We start from the raw sequence: 14,991 nt of genomic DNA on the forward strand, positions 1-14,991 counted from the left end.
GAGTCAAGCCCATACATTAACAATATTATGAAAATATGCAGTGTGCATCTGCTGTCAAAGCAACACAGACAGGTAGAAAAGAACAGTAAACCTACTAGAGAAGATTTTTGGTTTAGTTGAGGTTTTCTTTAGGCTGATGAGATCAGATTTCTCTCATGAGCATTATGCTGTCAAAAGAATAAGCAGCACTGACACAATCATGAAATCATGAACATACCTAGGCTTACACATCTCCCTCCAGGAAATACATCAGTTTTTCTGGCATTCGGTGGTAGGTGTGTATGTGCATCAATAATAATAATAGTAAAAAAGCAGCAGGGAAACTCAAGATTAGAGCTTAAGTTGCATCTTTGGTCCATCCCACTACATTGCTTTCTGCCAGCACATATGGCACATAACGTCACAATCTGATCAGCTCAAGCATTAATACTAAAGAATGACTGAAGCACAGCATTAGCTTGAGGTATAATGAAAGCAAATGAGTATTACAGCTTAACGCTGCAGATGCCTTCTACCAACCTTTTTATATCACCCAGTCTTTTCAGAGCAGCACTTCTCTACACCTGTCCTCTTTCCTTCTTTCTCCTGTCTACTCACCCTTATTATCATAATCATCCCCCAGTAATATATTTGTTTTCTTCCCAGTAAGCCTATTATCAAGACAAACTCCAAAACTTCTTGCCACAAGCCTGGCACATCTTTTCTCTGTAGCTTCTAAAGAAAAGACGTCCTTTAAACAAGCTCTTTGGAACACAGACTACCTATTCCTTAATTTTCCAGGGAATGGTTTCCCTCATGTTCTGCTCTCACTCATGTTCCAAGAATATGCTAACAGCAAGAATGCTCTCACATTACAAGCACAGAAAACAATTCTTTAAAAAATGCACAACCCCCCCCATATATGCATACACTTAAACTATTTCAGAAATATGTTTTTAAACTAGTCCTGTCCAACAATAGTGTCTAAGGAGTCTTTCTCTTGAGATGATCTCCCTCAGAAGAAATTTTAAATACATATGCATTCATATTATAGAAAGTCAAAATAAGAATATACTGGAAAACATGTAAATATTGGAATACTGAAGTGTTACACCTGTTATTTATCATAGAAAGTTAAAATCATAGAATCAACCAGGTTGGAAGAGACCTCCAAGATCATCCAGTCCAACCTAGCATCCAGCCCTATCTAGCCAACTAGACCATGGCACTAAGTGCCTCATCCAGGCTTTGCTTGAACACCTCCAGGGACGGTGCCTCCACCACCTCCCTGGGCAGCCCATTCCAATGCCAATCACTCTCTCTGGGAAGAACTTCCTCCTAACATCCAGTCTACACTTTCCCCAGCACAACTTGAGACTGTGTCCCCTTGTTCTGTTGCTGGTCTCCTGGGAAAAGAGACCAACCCCCACCTGGCTACAGCCTCCCTTCAGGGAGTTGTTGACAGCAATGAGGTCACCCCTGAGCCTTCTCTTCTGCAGGCTGCACACCCCCAGCTCCCTCAGCCTCTCCTCACAGAGCTGTGTTCCAGGCTGCTCACCAGCTTTGTCACCCTTCTCAGGACACATTCCAGCACCTCAACATCTCTCTTAAACTGAAGATCCCAGAACTGGACACAGGACTCAAGGTGTGGCCTGAGCAGTGCCGAGTACAGGGGAAGAATAACCTCCCTTGTCCTACTGGCCACACTGTTCCTGATATAGGCCAGGATGCCATTGGCTCTCTTGGCCACCTGGGCACACTGCTGGCTCATCTGCAGCCTACTATCCACCAGTACCCCCAGGTCCTTTTCCTCCTGGCTGCTCTCAGCCACTCAGACCCCAGCCTGTAGCACTGCTTAGGGTTGTTGTGGCCAAAGTGCAGAACCCTGCACTTGGCCTTGTTAAATGTCATCCCATTGGCCTCTGCCCACCTATCCAGCCTGTCTAGGTCCCTCTGCAGGGCTCTCCTACCTTCCAACAGATCAACACCTGCTCCTAGCTTGGTGTCATCTGCAAACTCAATCCCCTCATCCAGACCATCAATAAAGATATTGAACAGGACTGGGCCCAGCACTGATCCTTGGGGAACACCACTAGTGACTGGCTGCCAACTGGATGTGGCACCATTCACCACCACTCTCTGGGCTCTGCCCTGAAGTAAGACTTAATATACTGAAAAACACATAAACACTGGAATTCTGAAGTGTTACACCTGTTACTTATCATCTGAAAAAGATTGCTCACTGAGAGCACACAACATGTATTTGCCAAACTGGGCAAAGAACATAAAACCTCTAACTGCTCAGAAATACATGAAATAAATAGTGCAGTTAAAATCTTAAGCATCATATTGAAGGAGTGGAGATAAAGGAAGACACCATGCCTAATTAAAAGTCTTGATTTCCTGGCTGCATTGACAGCTGCAATGCATACCCGTAACCTCAGCACCTTGCCGAGCTATGCCACACCAAAAGCACAAATGAATAAGTAATACATCTTTTCAAAGCTGGCTGTTTTGCATATGGTTATTTCACCTTTTAATCCACCCCACAGCCACTTATATATGGCTCTTGAGCCTACCCAGAGGCCACTGCAGAGTTCCAACTACAGAGACCCCAGAGGGGACTCCGGGCCCAGTCAGTACCTAATGACTTGGTTTCTGATGTGCCCTCAATCATCTTCCAGTCATTCTATACCAAAAGAATTTAAACCAAAGTCTACAGGCCACTTTTAATTACAATTGATTCCTACAACAGTGCAACTCAATAACATCCATTTTACTCTAAGAGACTGCACAATTCATTATTTACCTATATTGAACATATAAAGCTTTTAATAGAAAACTGCCACTGAACTCTGCACAGATGAACTCTTGACTGAAAGCTTTTGCTATTCCAACACAACAATATGGCAAATAAATGTCCTCTTACATACTGGCCTCTTCTTCCTCACACAGATTTTTCACTGGCTTGCCTTCTAGTAACCCATTTTTTTCACCCTGCTTAGATCAGCTGTTGCTTTAGAGCCACCACAGTAATCCTTATCTCATCACGCTTTAGAGGTGACCAGCTGAGTTCTTGGCATTCATCATTCCCTGTTCCAATCTGCACACTCTGCATCCAGAGCATTCTTCATCTGCATCAAGAATCCCATAGAGGCAGTTAAATTATTCTACAACAAAGTGAAAACAGCGTGGAGAAAAACAAAAACCCCCAACAAGTTACAAAGACCAGGACTCAAAGTGCTTTAATTACCCATACACACACACACGCTTGCTCCGATTATCTCTGCCCTGCATGTGCGGCTCCACACGGAACCCACCTCTGCTGGTGACAGGGCTCAAAACAACCGCACTCTTTAATCACACACCGCCCCACCTCAATTAGCATTTCGGGACTGTCAGCTCAGCGCCCGCAGCAGGCAGGGCCGCAGAGGAGCCCACGCTGCTCGGAAGCAGCCCCGCAGACAAGGCGCACACCGCGCCGCCGTCTCGCCCGTCCCGGGGCCGGGCCCCGGGGCCGGGCCCCGGGCCCGGGCACGCACCGCGCCAGCTGCAGCGGCTACGCTAGCCGGGCCCGCCTGTTCTGCCTGCGGATGCCACAACAAAGGGACGGCGGCGATCGGGCGGTGCCGCCGCGCCGGCAACCGGGACGATGCTCCCTTCAGCCGGCAAAACGGCAAGAAGGCCCCGCGCAGCAGGGCCGTGCCCCCCCGCCAGGAACGGGGAGCGAATCTCGGCTGATCCTCGTAAAAGCGGCCCCGCGGTCGGCGGTCCCGCCGGACAGCGCCTACCTCACAGCACAGCGACCGCAGCCTCGGCTCCGCCGCCCCCCACAGCCAACCCCCCTCGACTCCTCCCCGCCCGGCTGCTCCCAGCCCCGCCACGACGCTGTCCCCCGCCCTCCGTCCCGCCCGCAGACACTCACCTGAGGGGCCCAGCGGCCCGTTCGCGCTGTCACCAGCGAGACAGGAGAGGAAGATGGCGACAGGCCTAGCTGGGCGAGCGCCCCAGCGTCAGGTTCTTACTCCCGCTCTACTTGAGGCTGCGCCCGCCACCCTCCCTCACCGCCGACTGCCCGCCGGCTCGGCACCCAGGACCCTCCCCGCGTCGGGGCGGGGTGCCCGTGCCGCTGCCTGAGTGGAAAACGAAAAGGGGAGGGCCGCAGCCTGCCGGCTGGGCGTCGCCTGCGCCGCGGGGGCGGGAGGGACAGATGGTGTCGAGCGCCGCCGCGCTGGGGCGGGGCCCGCTTTGTTAGCGACCGGGCGAGCCCTCGCCTGCCGGGGCAGTACTGGGAGGACACCGGCCGAGCGGTTCTTCCGGGCCCCTACGCTGAGACAGCTGCGGAATGAGGGGAGGGGCTGCAAGGCGGGTCCGTAGCTGCCAGCCTCGGCAAGCGCGGACGCCCCAGCGGCCTCCCGCAAAACTCCGCGGCGACTCCAGGCCTGTCCCAGGGCACCGGTGCAGCGTGCCCCCGCCCGACGCTCTCCCTGGCGGCGGACACCTCCCCCGCCGTTGGTGCCAGTGCCTGCCTCGGCGATCTCCGTGACAGTGGGCAGGAAGGGTTTTCTAACGCGGAGGGATGCTCTAGGCGCAACTTAGGAATCAGTCGATGTTCCCACGCAAAAAGCTGTCCGCGCAAGGCAGCGCGGCCGTGTGGCGCCGGCTCACCGTCCGGCCGCGGCTCCTGCGCGGCTTGCGCGGCGCGCCTGGCCACACCGCCTCGCCCCCGCCCTTCTGCTCTGAGCCCTACCTTCCAGTTAGCCGGCGTGAGAATGATCCCCGAGCCCTTCGGTATACGTGCGCTGTTAGCTGCCGCCCAGGCGTGGTCCGGGGTACCCCAAAAAGCCACATAACCATTGCTGAGGAGGTGCACTTTGTTGGCCAGCCTGCCGTCGTGCCCTGCCAGCACCGCGCTGCCTTTCCTCCTCGCTCCACTGGCAACACCTTGAGCTTACTGCCTGAGGAGCTGCCAGCCTTGGGTCCTTCCAGTGGTTTCTTTCCCTGTCTTCGCTTCACGAGGCTGTTAAAGAAGACGCAAAAATCCCATGTCTGCGTATGGTACGGGTCTGTTTTATGAAGATGTATTTATGTGTAACTTGGCATTTGGTTACAACTAATGCGTTTCTGTACATTGTCCCAAGATGATGGCATCTAGAATTATCACGGTGAACAGTCAATAAGCTTTCTCAGCGTTTGAATTTAGCTGTGAGATAAGATAGATGCCAGGATAGCGCTTGGACTGGCCCCACCCCACCGTGTGTGTGCAGCGGCACATCCACAGGCTTGTCACAATGACGGCAGTGAGAAGGGGAATCTTAATGTTATTCTCTTTTTTTTTCCTGAATAGGAGTACAGAGAAATATCCCAAAGGCCATACAGAGAGGGGTGTTACCTGCCTGCACAGCACTGACTGCCAGGGATGAGGGAGGAATGTGGCACTTGATGGTTCCTGCTGCAGCACTCAGCTTTTGGCATCACGTTCCATGAAGTTCAATTTGCTAGTAAAACACAAAATCCTTCCTTTAACTGACAAAGCTATCACTTGTTGCTTACTTGCTTTTAGAGGCATTAACTAATAGAAAACATAATTATAGAAATTAAAACCTTTCCAAATATGTATGGTCTGATAGACTAGAGATGATAGAGGGAGTGCAGAAAACCAACATTACTTTAATGGTCTAAGTAATGCTTTATGCATGGCTTTGCTGAACATAGGCTTGGATAAGAAAATTCAATTTAAAACTTGATTTAATCTACAAAACATTAGGTAAACACACATAGAGTTTTCTATTTGATTTCACAATAGTGTTACTGTGTCTTACCTATCTTTTGTGCAATAGCTTTAAGTTGCTGTCTACAACTACCTGAAGGGAGGCTGTAGCCAGATGGGGGTTGGTCTCTTCTCCCAGGTAACCAGCAATAGAACAAGGGGACACAGTCTCAAGTTGTGCCAAGGGAGGTCTAGGCTGGATGTTAGGAGGAAGTTCTTCCCAGAGAGAGTGATTGGCATTGGAATGGGCTGCCCAGGGAGGTGGTGGAGTCACTGTCTCTGGAGGTGTTCAAGGAAATTCTGGATGAGGCACTTAGTGCCACTGTCTAGTTGATTGGACAGGGCTGGGTGCTAGGTTGGACTGGATGATCTTGGAGGTCTCTTCCAATCTGGTTGATTCTATGTTATGATTCTAAGGGTAGATCCTCCCATCAAATCTGGTGGGGCAAGATGTTGGAAATGAAAAAGAAGTAAAGCATCTCTCCAGACCTGAAAGGAAAAGTAATTCTAAATTAAAAATTATTCTGTTTCTTGCTCTTTGCCTTTCAAAAAGGCAGTAGAAAAATCCTATAGTGTGGAAAAAGATTTTGAGAACCAAACATCTGTGCTCAGCAAGAGCCATGGAAGAATAGGCAGCATTACTTGATGCACCCACTCTGGAGGGCAATCACACTGCCCTTAAATATTTGGCATCCTGTCAGAGAAGGAGAGATGGAAGACCCTGTTCTCTGGCTGTTCATAATTTTTTCCTCAGGCATGGAAAAATGTCTTTGGGATGGTCTCAGCTTGAACTCCCTAGTCATTATTGCAAAGAAGGCAACTCTCATGAATAACAAAGTTGCTGGGTGTGGGTTTTCAAGAGCCTGAAATTCAGGATTAGTAGAGTAGGAGTTCTGCATTGCCTAGTGACAAGACAGGGCACGGCAGTCTCTTCTTGGAGCACTTGTGAAAAGCAAATAGTAGTTGTGACTATTTTACAGGGGTTGCAGGTGGCCACAGACAACATGAGCTGGGCTGGATACGTTCTTAGTGTTGTTCCCAGGTGCTAACCTTGCATGAGGTCTGGCAGTGCAGTCTCGCAGTTCTTGCAAAGCATCTTTGTGTTGCTGTCATCATAAAAATGTGCCAATATGGGTTTTTGTCTTTATAACAAGATTCATTCAACTCTTTACATTTTCTCTTTACATGATGATGTAAAAAGCTGCAAACCCTCCCCTCCCCCCACACTCCCCCAACTCTGTTTAAATCTTTACTTCCAGAAAGAGTTTTCATTCATTTCAAGTAAGGATTTCCGGAGCTTTGGAGTGACAATTCAGTGAAATCTTGCATAATCTATAGGAGAACTGTTTACATCAGCATCATAGCCTCAGTTTCAGGTAGCTTAAACAAGAAAAATACTGACACAAAGAGTAATCTGGCTTCAGGTAATTTAAATAATTGCAGGCTTGTGGGGCCTTGCCAGGTCTTGCAATGCAGACACCTAGATCAGTGATGATGTAGAAAGGGTAAGTCAGAGCTGCCTTGACAGAAAGCCTCATATTAGCTTTTAGTCTTTCTGCAAATCTCCATTAACAGTGACATAAAAGTGCCTAATCTCCATGAAGTTTACATACTATTAACTGAGAAAACATATATCTTATATAAGAAAAATGCCTTCCATGTCTTGCTTTTTGAATGGGTCAACAACTCCCAACTATGTAGTACATCCAGCTACTTGCAACATTGAGTGTCTGAAGTCAAGTTTTTAGGTGGAATGCTTAACACTTTTCTAGTGTTGTCTGTCCTTTCTTGAAAGTCTAGTTACTAGCTTTTCTGATCAAAGGATGTTCTGTCCAGCATCCATGAGTTTGATGGAAAGCCTGGAGTTAAGAACTCCCATCTGCCAAAGAGCCTGGCCTGTGCCCTTAATTGTGTATGTCCTGTGTTGCTTCCCTGCCCACAAAGACCAGTAGTTCAGAAGTGTAAGACAAGGTAGCTGCTTTTCTTTCTTGCTAGGAAAGGAATAAGCTAATGTAACCACTACTGTATTTAACTCTTGGCTGTGGTGAAAATAAAGTGTATTATTTTACATCTGTGTATAAGCAAGTAAGTCTGAAAGTACACATCCATTTATCTGTGAAATTTCCCCTCAGTATTGGGATACTGGAATGTGTCCAGAGAAGGGTGACAAAGCTGGTGAGGGTCTGGAACACAGCCCTCTGAGGAGAAGCTGAGGGAGCTGGGGTTGTTTAGCCCGGGGAAGAGGAGGCTCAGGGGTGACCTCATTGCTGTCTACAACTACCTGAAGGGACATTGTAGCCAGGTGGGGGTTGGTCTCTTCTACCAGACAACCAGCAACAGAACAAGGGGACACAGTCTCAAGCTGTGCCAGGGGAGATCTAGGCTGGATGTTAGGAGAAAGTTGTTGACAAAGAGAGTGATTTGCCTTTGGAATGGGCTGCCCAGGGAGGTGGTGGAGTCACTGCCCCTGGGGATGTTCAAAAAAAGTATGGATGAGGCACTTAGTGCCATGGTCTAGTTGATTGGACAGGGCTGGGTGCTAGGTTGGACTGGATGATCTTGGAGGTCTCTACCAACCTGGCTGATTCTACAATCTACATACACAAACAATACCTCACATTTTTTTTTCCTAAACAAAATGGTTTGCTTTTAAAAACAAATTGCTTATAAATGAACAAAGAAGCTATGTGTGTAAAAATACTGCCTTGTTTTCTGATAGGGAACAAGATAATTTCTGGGTTTTGGGTTTGTTTTTTGGTTTTGGGTTGGTTTTGGGTTTTTTTTTTGTGGGATTTTTTGGGTGGGTATTTTGTTTATGTGTTTGTTTTAATTAACTAGAAAATGGAAAGGCAGGTGTAGAAGTCTGTGGTCATCAAGACAGATATTTATAGCCACAACTCTTCAAGCTACTTACTCAGCTCATTAAATTGGTTACAAGGCAGCAAAAAATGTTAATTTGCTATTTCAAAAGACACAAGCAAATAAAGGTTTAGCCCTCACAAAGCTGTGTATTTATGTATTAAACTGTTGGAGAAAAGACATCTACACCTGATCAGTACAGCTGCATTTGAGGAACAAAGCTCTTTTTTACATCACCTTTGTGATGGTGGTTGATCCAAGAGCTTAGGTTGCAAGGGTAACTGAGATGATTGTTTTGCAGCTGGTGATACCAGATTTTTGCACTGGATCCCACAACAATACTGATTTTGATTCATCAATTCCAGATAAATTCAGATTGACAGTAATTATATACTGACAAACTAACCAGAGCATGATCTGCATTTTCTCAATTATGGTGTTATTTGCTGAAGGACAGAGAAAAAGAAGTCAGTTCTAAAGCCTGTCTAGACAAATGCTATTTTTGGATTAAAATTTTAAGCAGGGATTTCCACTGAGAAAAAAAAAATGGCTTTACTGGGTGCAACTGGGTGTTCCTGTTCCAACATAGTTCTTTGCTTGTGTCAGCCTGTTTGTGATACAGCACAGGGAACACATTAAGCTGCCTGAAAAATAACCAGTTTGAGAGGAGGAGGAGGGAAAGCTATTACTTTTCATCCACATTAGTTTTCAGTTCAGTACTAAAAGCCCTACTGTCAGGCTTCCTGTATCTTATCCTTCAAGCTGCCCTTTGAATAGCTGTGAAATACAGATTTATCTGTGCAACAATTCAGTCTGTCTGTTAATTACAGTGAGGTTACATCTCCTGTCAGCAAGTCCTTGCTTATGCTCTGCAGCCTAGCAGGACAACACAAAACTCTCCTCAAAAAACATGATTTGGACTGGATAATGCTGCTCATTTACAAAACTGGGAGAGACTTTATTTTTCGTGTTGAAGATTGCACCACTACTACATGTAAGTTATTTCACTAGAAGTCATGCTCTTTAACTGCCTGGATGAAAGCAAAACTTCAGTTCAACTCGAAAAGCTTCCTAGTGTCACAGGTTGAGTTGAACTTGCTGCTGTTATTCATAGCATGCTTCAATCATGCCAGCTGCAAAATGAAAGTGCTGGCTAGAGCAATGAAGCATGGGGCTTGAAGTTCTGATTGCAGCATGGGAGGCTTCCTGTTCCCGTAGCTGTTTCTCGGTTCTGAGTTTTTGAGTGTTGCTTTTTTTTCCACTAGGATGTCAGCAAGATGAGTGTGGGACTAGGGTAGCTGCTGTGTTTCATTTATGCTGCTGTTTATGTGGTTTTTCACTGTGCTGCTTCTGCAAATAGGCTATGCTAATGTTTTGTATTATTAACTAGATTAGCAGCTAAGGCAATTCTGCATTTATTCAGTAAACTCTTACATTTTTATCTCAACCCCAAGTTGCGTGTCACTTTCCCCTCAGTTCTGCGTTGGGGAAGCATGCAGGTTAACCCATAACACCACCCATTACACACCATTCTTCTATGCCAACCAGCAAGCTTCTGTGGTTTTGGAACAGTGGAAGCTAGCTGGAGTACCAATGTTTAGTGGCCGAGTTGCAATTGTGAAACTCACTTCTGAAGAAAACAGAGTAATGCCACACTGTCCTCGAGAAGGAAACGAGAAGCCTGGTTCTTCAGTAGCTTCCCTGCGATAACATCAGAAAGATAAGTTGTATGTGGCAAGACAATACACTGCTGGACATTTCTGAATAGAAAGCAAATAAAATAGAGGATTGGTTATAGAAGTGAAGTAATAGTTAAGTCTATCTTATTTCATGTGGACTAGTATAGAATCTGTAGCACAAACTGTTCCTGTCTCTGCTGCTTTCTGCCTCCTCTTTTCCCCACGCTGGCTGATCTTGCACGGCTACACTAACCTAGGCTGAGCAGATAACAGTTTTCTCTCTAAGAGGAAGAAGGTGACTGTTAGCCCATTCTGGGTTTGTCTTTGTGTTATTTCTAAGTTGTAAATATATTTTTTGGTACCTATACATTGTATTTTATGCTTTTAGATTATAGCTTGCCATAAATATATACCTTCATTTCGCTTCCAAATCTTCTGAGCTAGTCTGGTGATTTTATTTTTGGGGGTCATTTCAACCTTGCCACAGCTGGGGAATAGAAGGAGAAATAAATATGGTGCTTATTTCCTACAATAATCTGCATTTCCTACACTTGCTATGCTGCTGAAATAGAAGAAACAAGATTTAAAAATTCATGTGAACTTCTTTCCAAGTTTATATTTAGATGTAAGCAATAAAACAAAAAAAAAAGTACTTTTGATGCCATGCTTTTATTTAAATGAAAGGAAAAAACTACACTGTACCACATAAGTAGCAATGACAATATTTTACAGCACAGCATTAGAAAAAAAATAATGGAAGCTATGCTCCATAGAAGTGGACAAGCACACAATACACTGTACATTTTTCAACAGTGCCCATTAAATCATAATTAAATAGCTGAATTTGGCTTTAAACAGCCAAATAATAAAAACTAACAGTCATACTAACATAAAATTACCAAAACAAAACAAAAAAAAAAAAAAAAAGGGAAAAAAAATACTTCAGTAGCCATTATGACTGTTAGAATATGAAATTTTGCTCAAAAAACTAACATGAGAGTTTGGCAATTCGGTCATAGCAACGATATTAATACCCCTGATGAAAGCACCAGTGTGTTCTGAAAAGGTCAGTGATAAATACTGGCCTTTATGGAAAGCTTCCTTTTTTTTTTGTCTTTTTTTTTTGGTTTTGGTCTTTTTTTTTTTTTTTTTTTAAACATGATCCCAACCAAAGATCCACTGTCATTAGAAAATCTGCAGGCTTAAAAAGGAAAAGCATCTCTAGCTTTACTTTTCCCGTGTTCGGTAAAACTTTACACTGCAAGCACTGAAATTGTCAACTGCATTATTCACATTCTACTTTTAGACGTTGCACAAATCTTAACCTGTTGACAAATCTAAATCTCAGAAATACATTCAGATATATTTTAAAATGACTCAATTCCTGTCCTGTATTTAAGCTCACTTTGATTCATGTGTGTGTGTGTCACGGTGTTGGAAATCTTCAGTGAAACCACTGTATGGGTTTTGGAAATAAAAAAGCCTCCTGTGATAAAACTTCATTTGAAGTTATTCACCCTCTGTGTTTCTGTTAATTCTAACCTCCTGGTTTCTTGAATCACTGTGTATTATACACACTTTCATATTGTTATTCAAGGTGTTCCTACAATGGTGTCTGTAGGAACTGTCTAACAGGCAGAATGTGCAAATCCTCTTTCTCCCCTTTTAATATTATTTATATCCTATTTACACAGTATGTATACACTTGAAATATCAGAGTTACAGATCCTGGTGATATACATGCACACAGTAGGAATCAGCTAACCACAAATAGTTTTGAGCCACATACATATTAAACATGTATTTTAAAGTGTTGGTTTGTTGGGGTTTTTTTTTCCTTTTTTTTTTTTACAGTTTTAACAAATATACATAAATATAAGAACATAAATTACAGTAAAACTGACAGCATTTTGGAGAAAATGTTCATAATCCAGATGCATTGATGCCTAAGGCTTTATAATAACAATAATAATAAAAAAGTACTGTTCTAAACTGCTTAATGACATCTCATTCCTGTGCATCTTTTATATAAGTTAATGAGCACATCATAGTAGTGAGGCATAGTTTCTCTCAAAGCATTTTAAGGAGAGAAACACGAACATAGTTTGAGTCTTCCCATGAAACAAAATGGACTACGTACTTACAGCACAATACTGCCTTATGTTAATGTAGTTGTCACAACACTGAAACAGAACAGAATCACAAATCATTCAAGTCTTTTCCTGAGAATGAGATATTTTTTCCCCTCCCCCAACAAATCCTCTGATGTATCAAAATAGCCACAGATTTAGGGGAGGCTTCAAGTTTGTAGTTTTTTTCTTTTCTTTTTTTTTCCTTTCTTTTTTTTTATTTTCTTTTTTTTAAATTTTCTTTTTTTTCCTTTTCTTTTTTTTTTTTCCTTTTTTTTTCCTTTTCTTTTTTTTTCCTTTTCTTTTTTTTTTTCATAACAGTGCTATGTTAAAAGCAAATGATAAGATAAACACTGAAACGGAAGGAGTGATCTGTCAAGCACTGTTTTGAAATCGAATGCAGCCCTTTATAAATAATACTGAGATAAGCCTAGAGTTTGTTTTTTTAAATGGCCATATTATAAATTTGTTGAAATGTCATTTAGGCTTTCCTGTCATGATTCAAACTGCTAAGTGTCACAAGGCATCTGTTGGATCGTGTCAATAAAACCATTTAGTAAGATGCGCTGACAATTCTTATCAGATGCCTATTCCCTAGAAATTTGATCCAAGTCTGAGCTGGAAGATCTGAAGGCAGGAAGAACAGACAGTGGCCTGTCTTAAATTAAAAAAAAACCCAGAATCTTAAAATCAATGGGAATTAGATACCTGACTTCTGAAAGATCTGTGACTTAGTGATTTCTGTGATTCTTCTGAGCTATTTTAGTGTTCTGTCAGGCAAACTTCAGGGATATAGTTCTGAATATTTTCACAAGGTCCTGTTCCTTCCTTGCAGAAGCATAATCTGACTGCGTGCTTGCTCTTCATCTGAAACTATGCAGAGAAATGCACATTTGCTTAAACTATTTTCGAGGCTTACCAGATCTTTTTCCTTTACATTCTAAAGATGTGACAAAGGTGCAAATGGTCAGTCATTATATCTTAGGTGGTAACTTAAACAGGAATCATGGCATCACCTAACTATACCCTGAGTTATTAAATACTTTCTTTGAAGGAAACATTAAACATTTCACAAGTTTCTCTTTTAGTGTTCAGTCTATAAGCAAATCACCTGACAAAGAATTCTAAAGACTCAGGGGAAGGAATCTTCATTTTGTTGTGGACGACAATAAGGATCTTGCGTAACAGACTCGTTCAGCTGTTCTTCAGCAACCTACAACTTAATGCTCAGTTTTTACTGTAGGTCAGTATGCAAAGTTCAATGGTATTGAGAATCTTAAGTATTTCATTAGTGAACAAAAAATATTTTGAGACAAGCACAAATACAAACATATAAGGCAACAGATGTAGAAAATGTAGTTTGAGTCACTAAAGAGGAACATTCAGTGCTTCAGTGCATCTAATCAAAATACAGAGCCCAGGTACTCTATATGTTGTATTAGCACAGACAAATCTCCACACAAACATTTCCGTAATCACTTGTCATTATTCACCTAAGTGATAATCTTCTGCACTCCTAAACACTGTTTACATTCCAGTTGGACATGATAATAGAACTTGGTGTCCAGTTTTAAGTTCTAAGAGTCTTGTTGGCAACTAGAAATCTATTTCCTATAGGCAGTAAGGATGAAGTGCAAGTTTATCATAATTGTCTGGAGCAAATTTTTTCCCATCTACTATGCCTTGGTGGGCAAAAGTTTCTTAGGGGTTACTGGTCTCTTGGTTTGCCACAAATGGCTGTGAATGGTAATCGCATCGACACTGGCGGAGAGAGTTTTGGCAGGTATGTGGCTAAACTGCTTCCTGTCGGAGTTGTATTTATACAGTCCCTCTATCATTTTCTTTGTGATAGATTTGGGACCTATTCCCGTTAGTTTATTGATTTCTTCAGTATCAGGGCAGTATGTATACAGAGATCTGAACTGGCAGCCTGAATCCCGGAACAAGATCAAGAAATTATTGGCATCGGATTTTTCCATTTCCTTGAAAAGAAAGAAAGAAAGAAAAAGGTTCACAGTATGAATGAATTTTTGCATTTTAATTAGAAAACATGTGAAAATCACTGGACTGTCATTTTGAATTTGCTTTCTGCTAGAAATGAAGTTATGTCTTATTCTGTCCACTTAAAGGCCTTAATCACTAGCATTTGCTAAGCTTCACCTATCTGAATGTTGATCATTTGGACAAGGTCTCTTTCTTGAGGAAAACCTTGTTTGGGTAGGCAATTTCAGCTGTACTTGTTTAGTTGTACCTCAACAACACACAACCTAACACATTTTTTTAAGACCAAATATAAATTCTTTGATCCATTTCACCAAGCAGGTCTAACACTTGCAAGTTCAAGAACAGGACATTTAGATATGTCTAGATGTGCCTGGAAGATCCTCCTGTACTAAAATGAGGTTTCAGTCATAAAAGCATTAAGGTTCATCAAGTCCAGCTGTAATCAAACTACTATGACTACTAAACTATATCCTGGACCAGGCTGTCTCTAAATCCATTCCAGTTTAGCCAAACCATAAAGTCAATTGAAGGCTATTAAGCCAAAGTTCTTAGTAATCTTTTCAGATTCTTG

At 43.1% G+C, this 14,991-nt stretch overlaps 3 protein-coding genes across 8 annotated transcripts in view; 1 reads left to right on the plus strand and 2 right to left on the minus strand.

The window, feature by feature from the left end:
* Positions 1-4,283, minus strand: part of WDR47 (WD repeat domain 47) — a 28,118-nt gene extending 23,835 nt beyond the window's left edge. The window contains exon 1 of one of the 3 annotated variants that reach the window (XM_064147117.1): positions 3,905-4,283. The gene's annotated coding sequence lies outside the window, so the exon portion shown is untranslated. The remainder of the gene's footprint in view (positions 1-3,904) is intronic. The other 2 variants (XM_064147116.1, XM_064147115.1) reach the window with 2 other exon arrangements.
* LOC135177792 (basic proline-rich protein-like) lies at positions 2,404-3,908 on the plus strand. Its single transcript, XM_064148250.1, has 2 exons — positions 2,404-2,465; positions 3,365-3,908. Exons 1-2 carry the CDS (start codon positions 2,404-2,406, stop codon positions 3,906-3,908), a joined length of 606 nt encoding a protein of 201 aa, XP_064004320.1.
* A 6,654-nt stretch (positions 4,284-10,937) lies between the features above and the next one.
* Positions 10,938-14,991, minus strand: part of CAMSAP2 (calmodulin regulated spectrin associated protein family member 2) — a 93,610-nt gene continuing 89,556 nt past the window's right edge. For all 4 annotated transcript variants that reach the window (XM_064147122.1, XM_064147120.1, XM_064147119.1 and 1 more), the window contains one exon: positions 10,938-14,398. In XM_064147122.1, the coding sequence (XP_064003192.1) occupies positions 14,093-14,398 (306 nt within the window). In that variant the 3' untranslated portion in view covers positions 10,938-14,092. The remainder of the gene's footprint in view (positions 14,399-14,991) is intronic.

The sequence above is a fragment of the Pogoniulus pusillus genome, chromosome 8, assembly GCF_015220805.1.
Source record: "Pogoniulus pusillus isolate bPogPus1 chromosome 8, bPogPus1.pri, whole genome shotgun sequence".
Classification (NCBI taxonomy): domain Eukaryota; kingdom Metazoa; phylum Chordata; class Aves; order Piciformes; family Lybiidae; genus Pogoniulus; species Pogoniulus pusillus.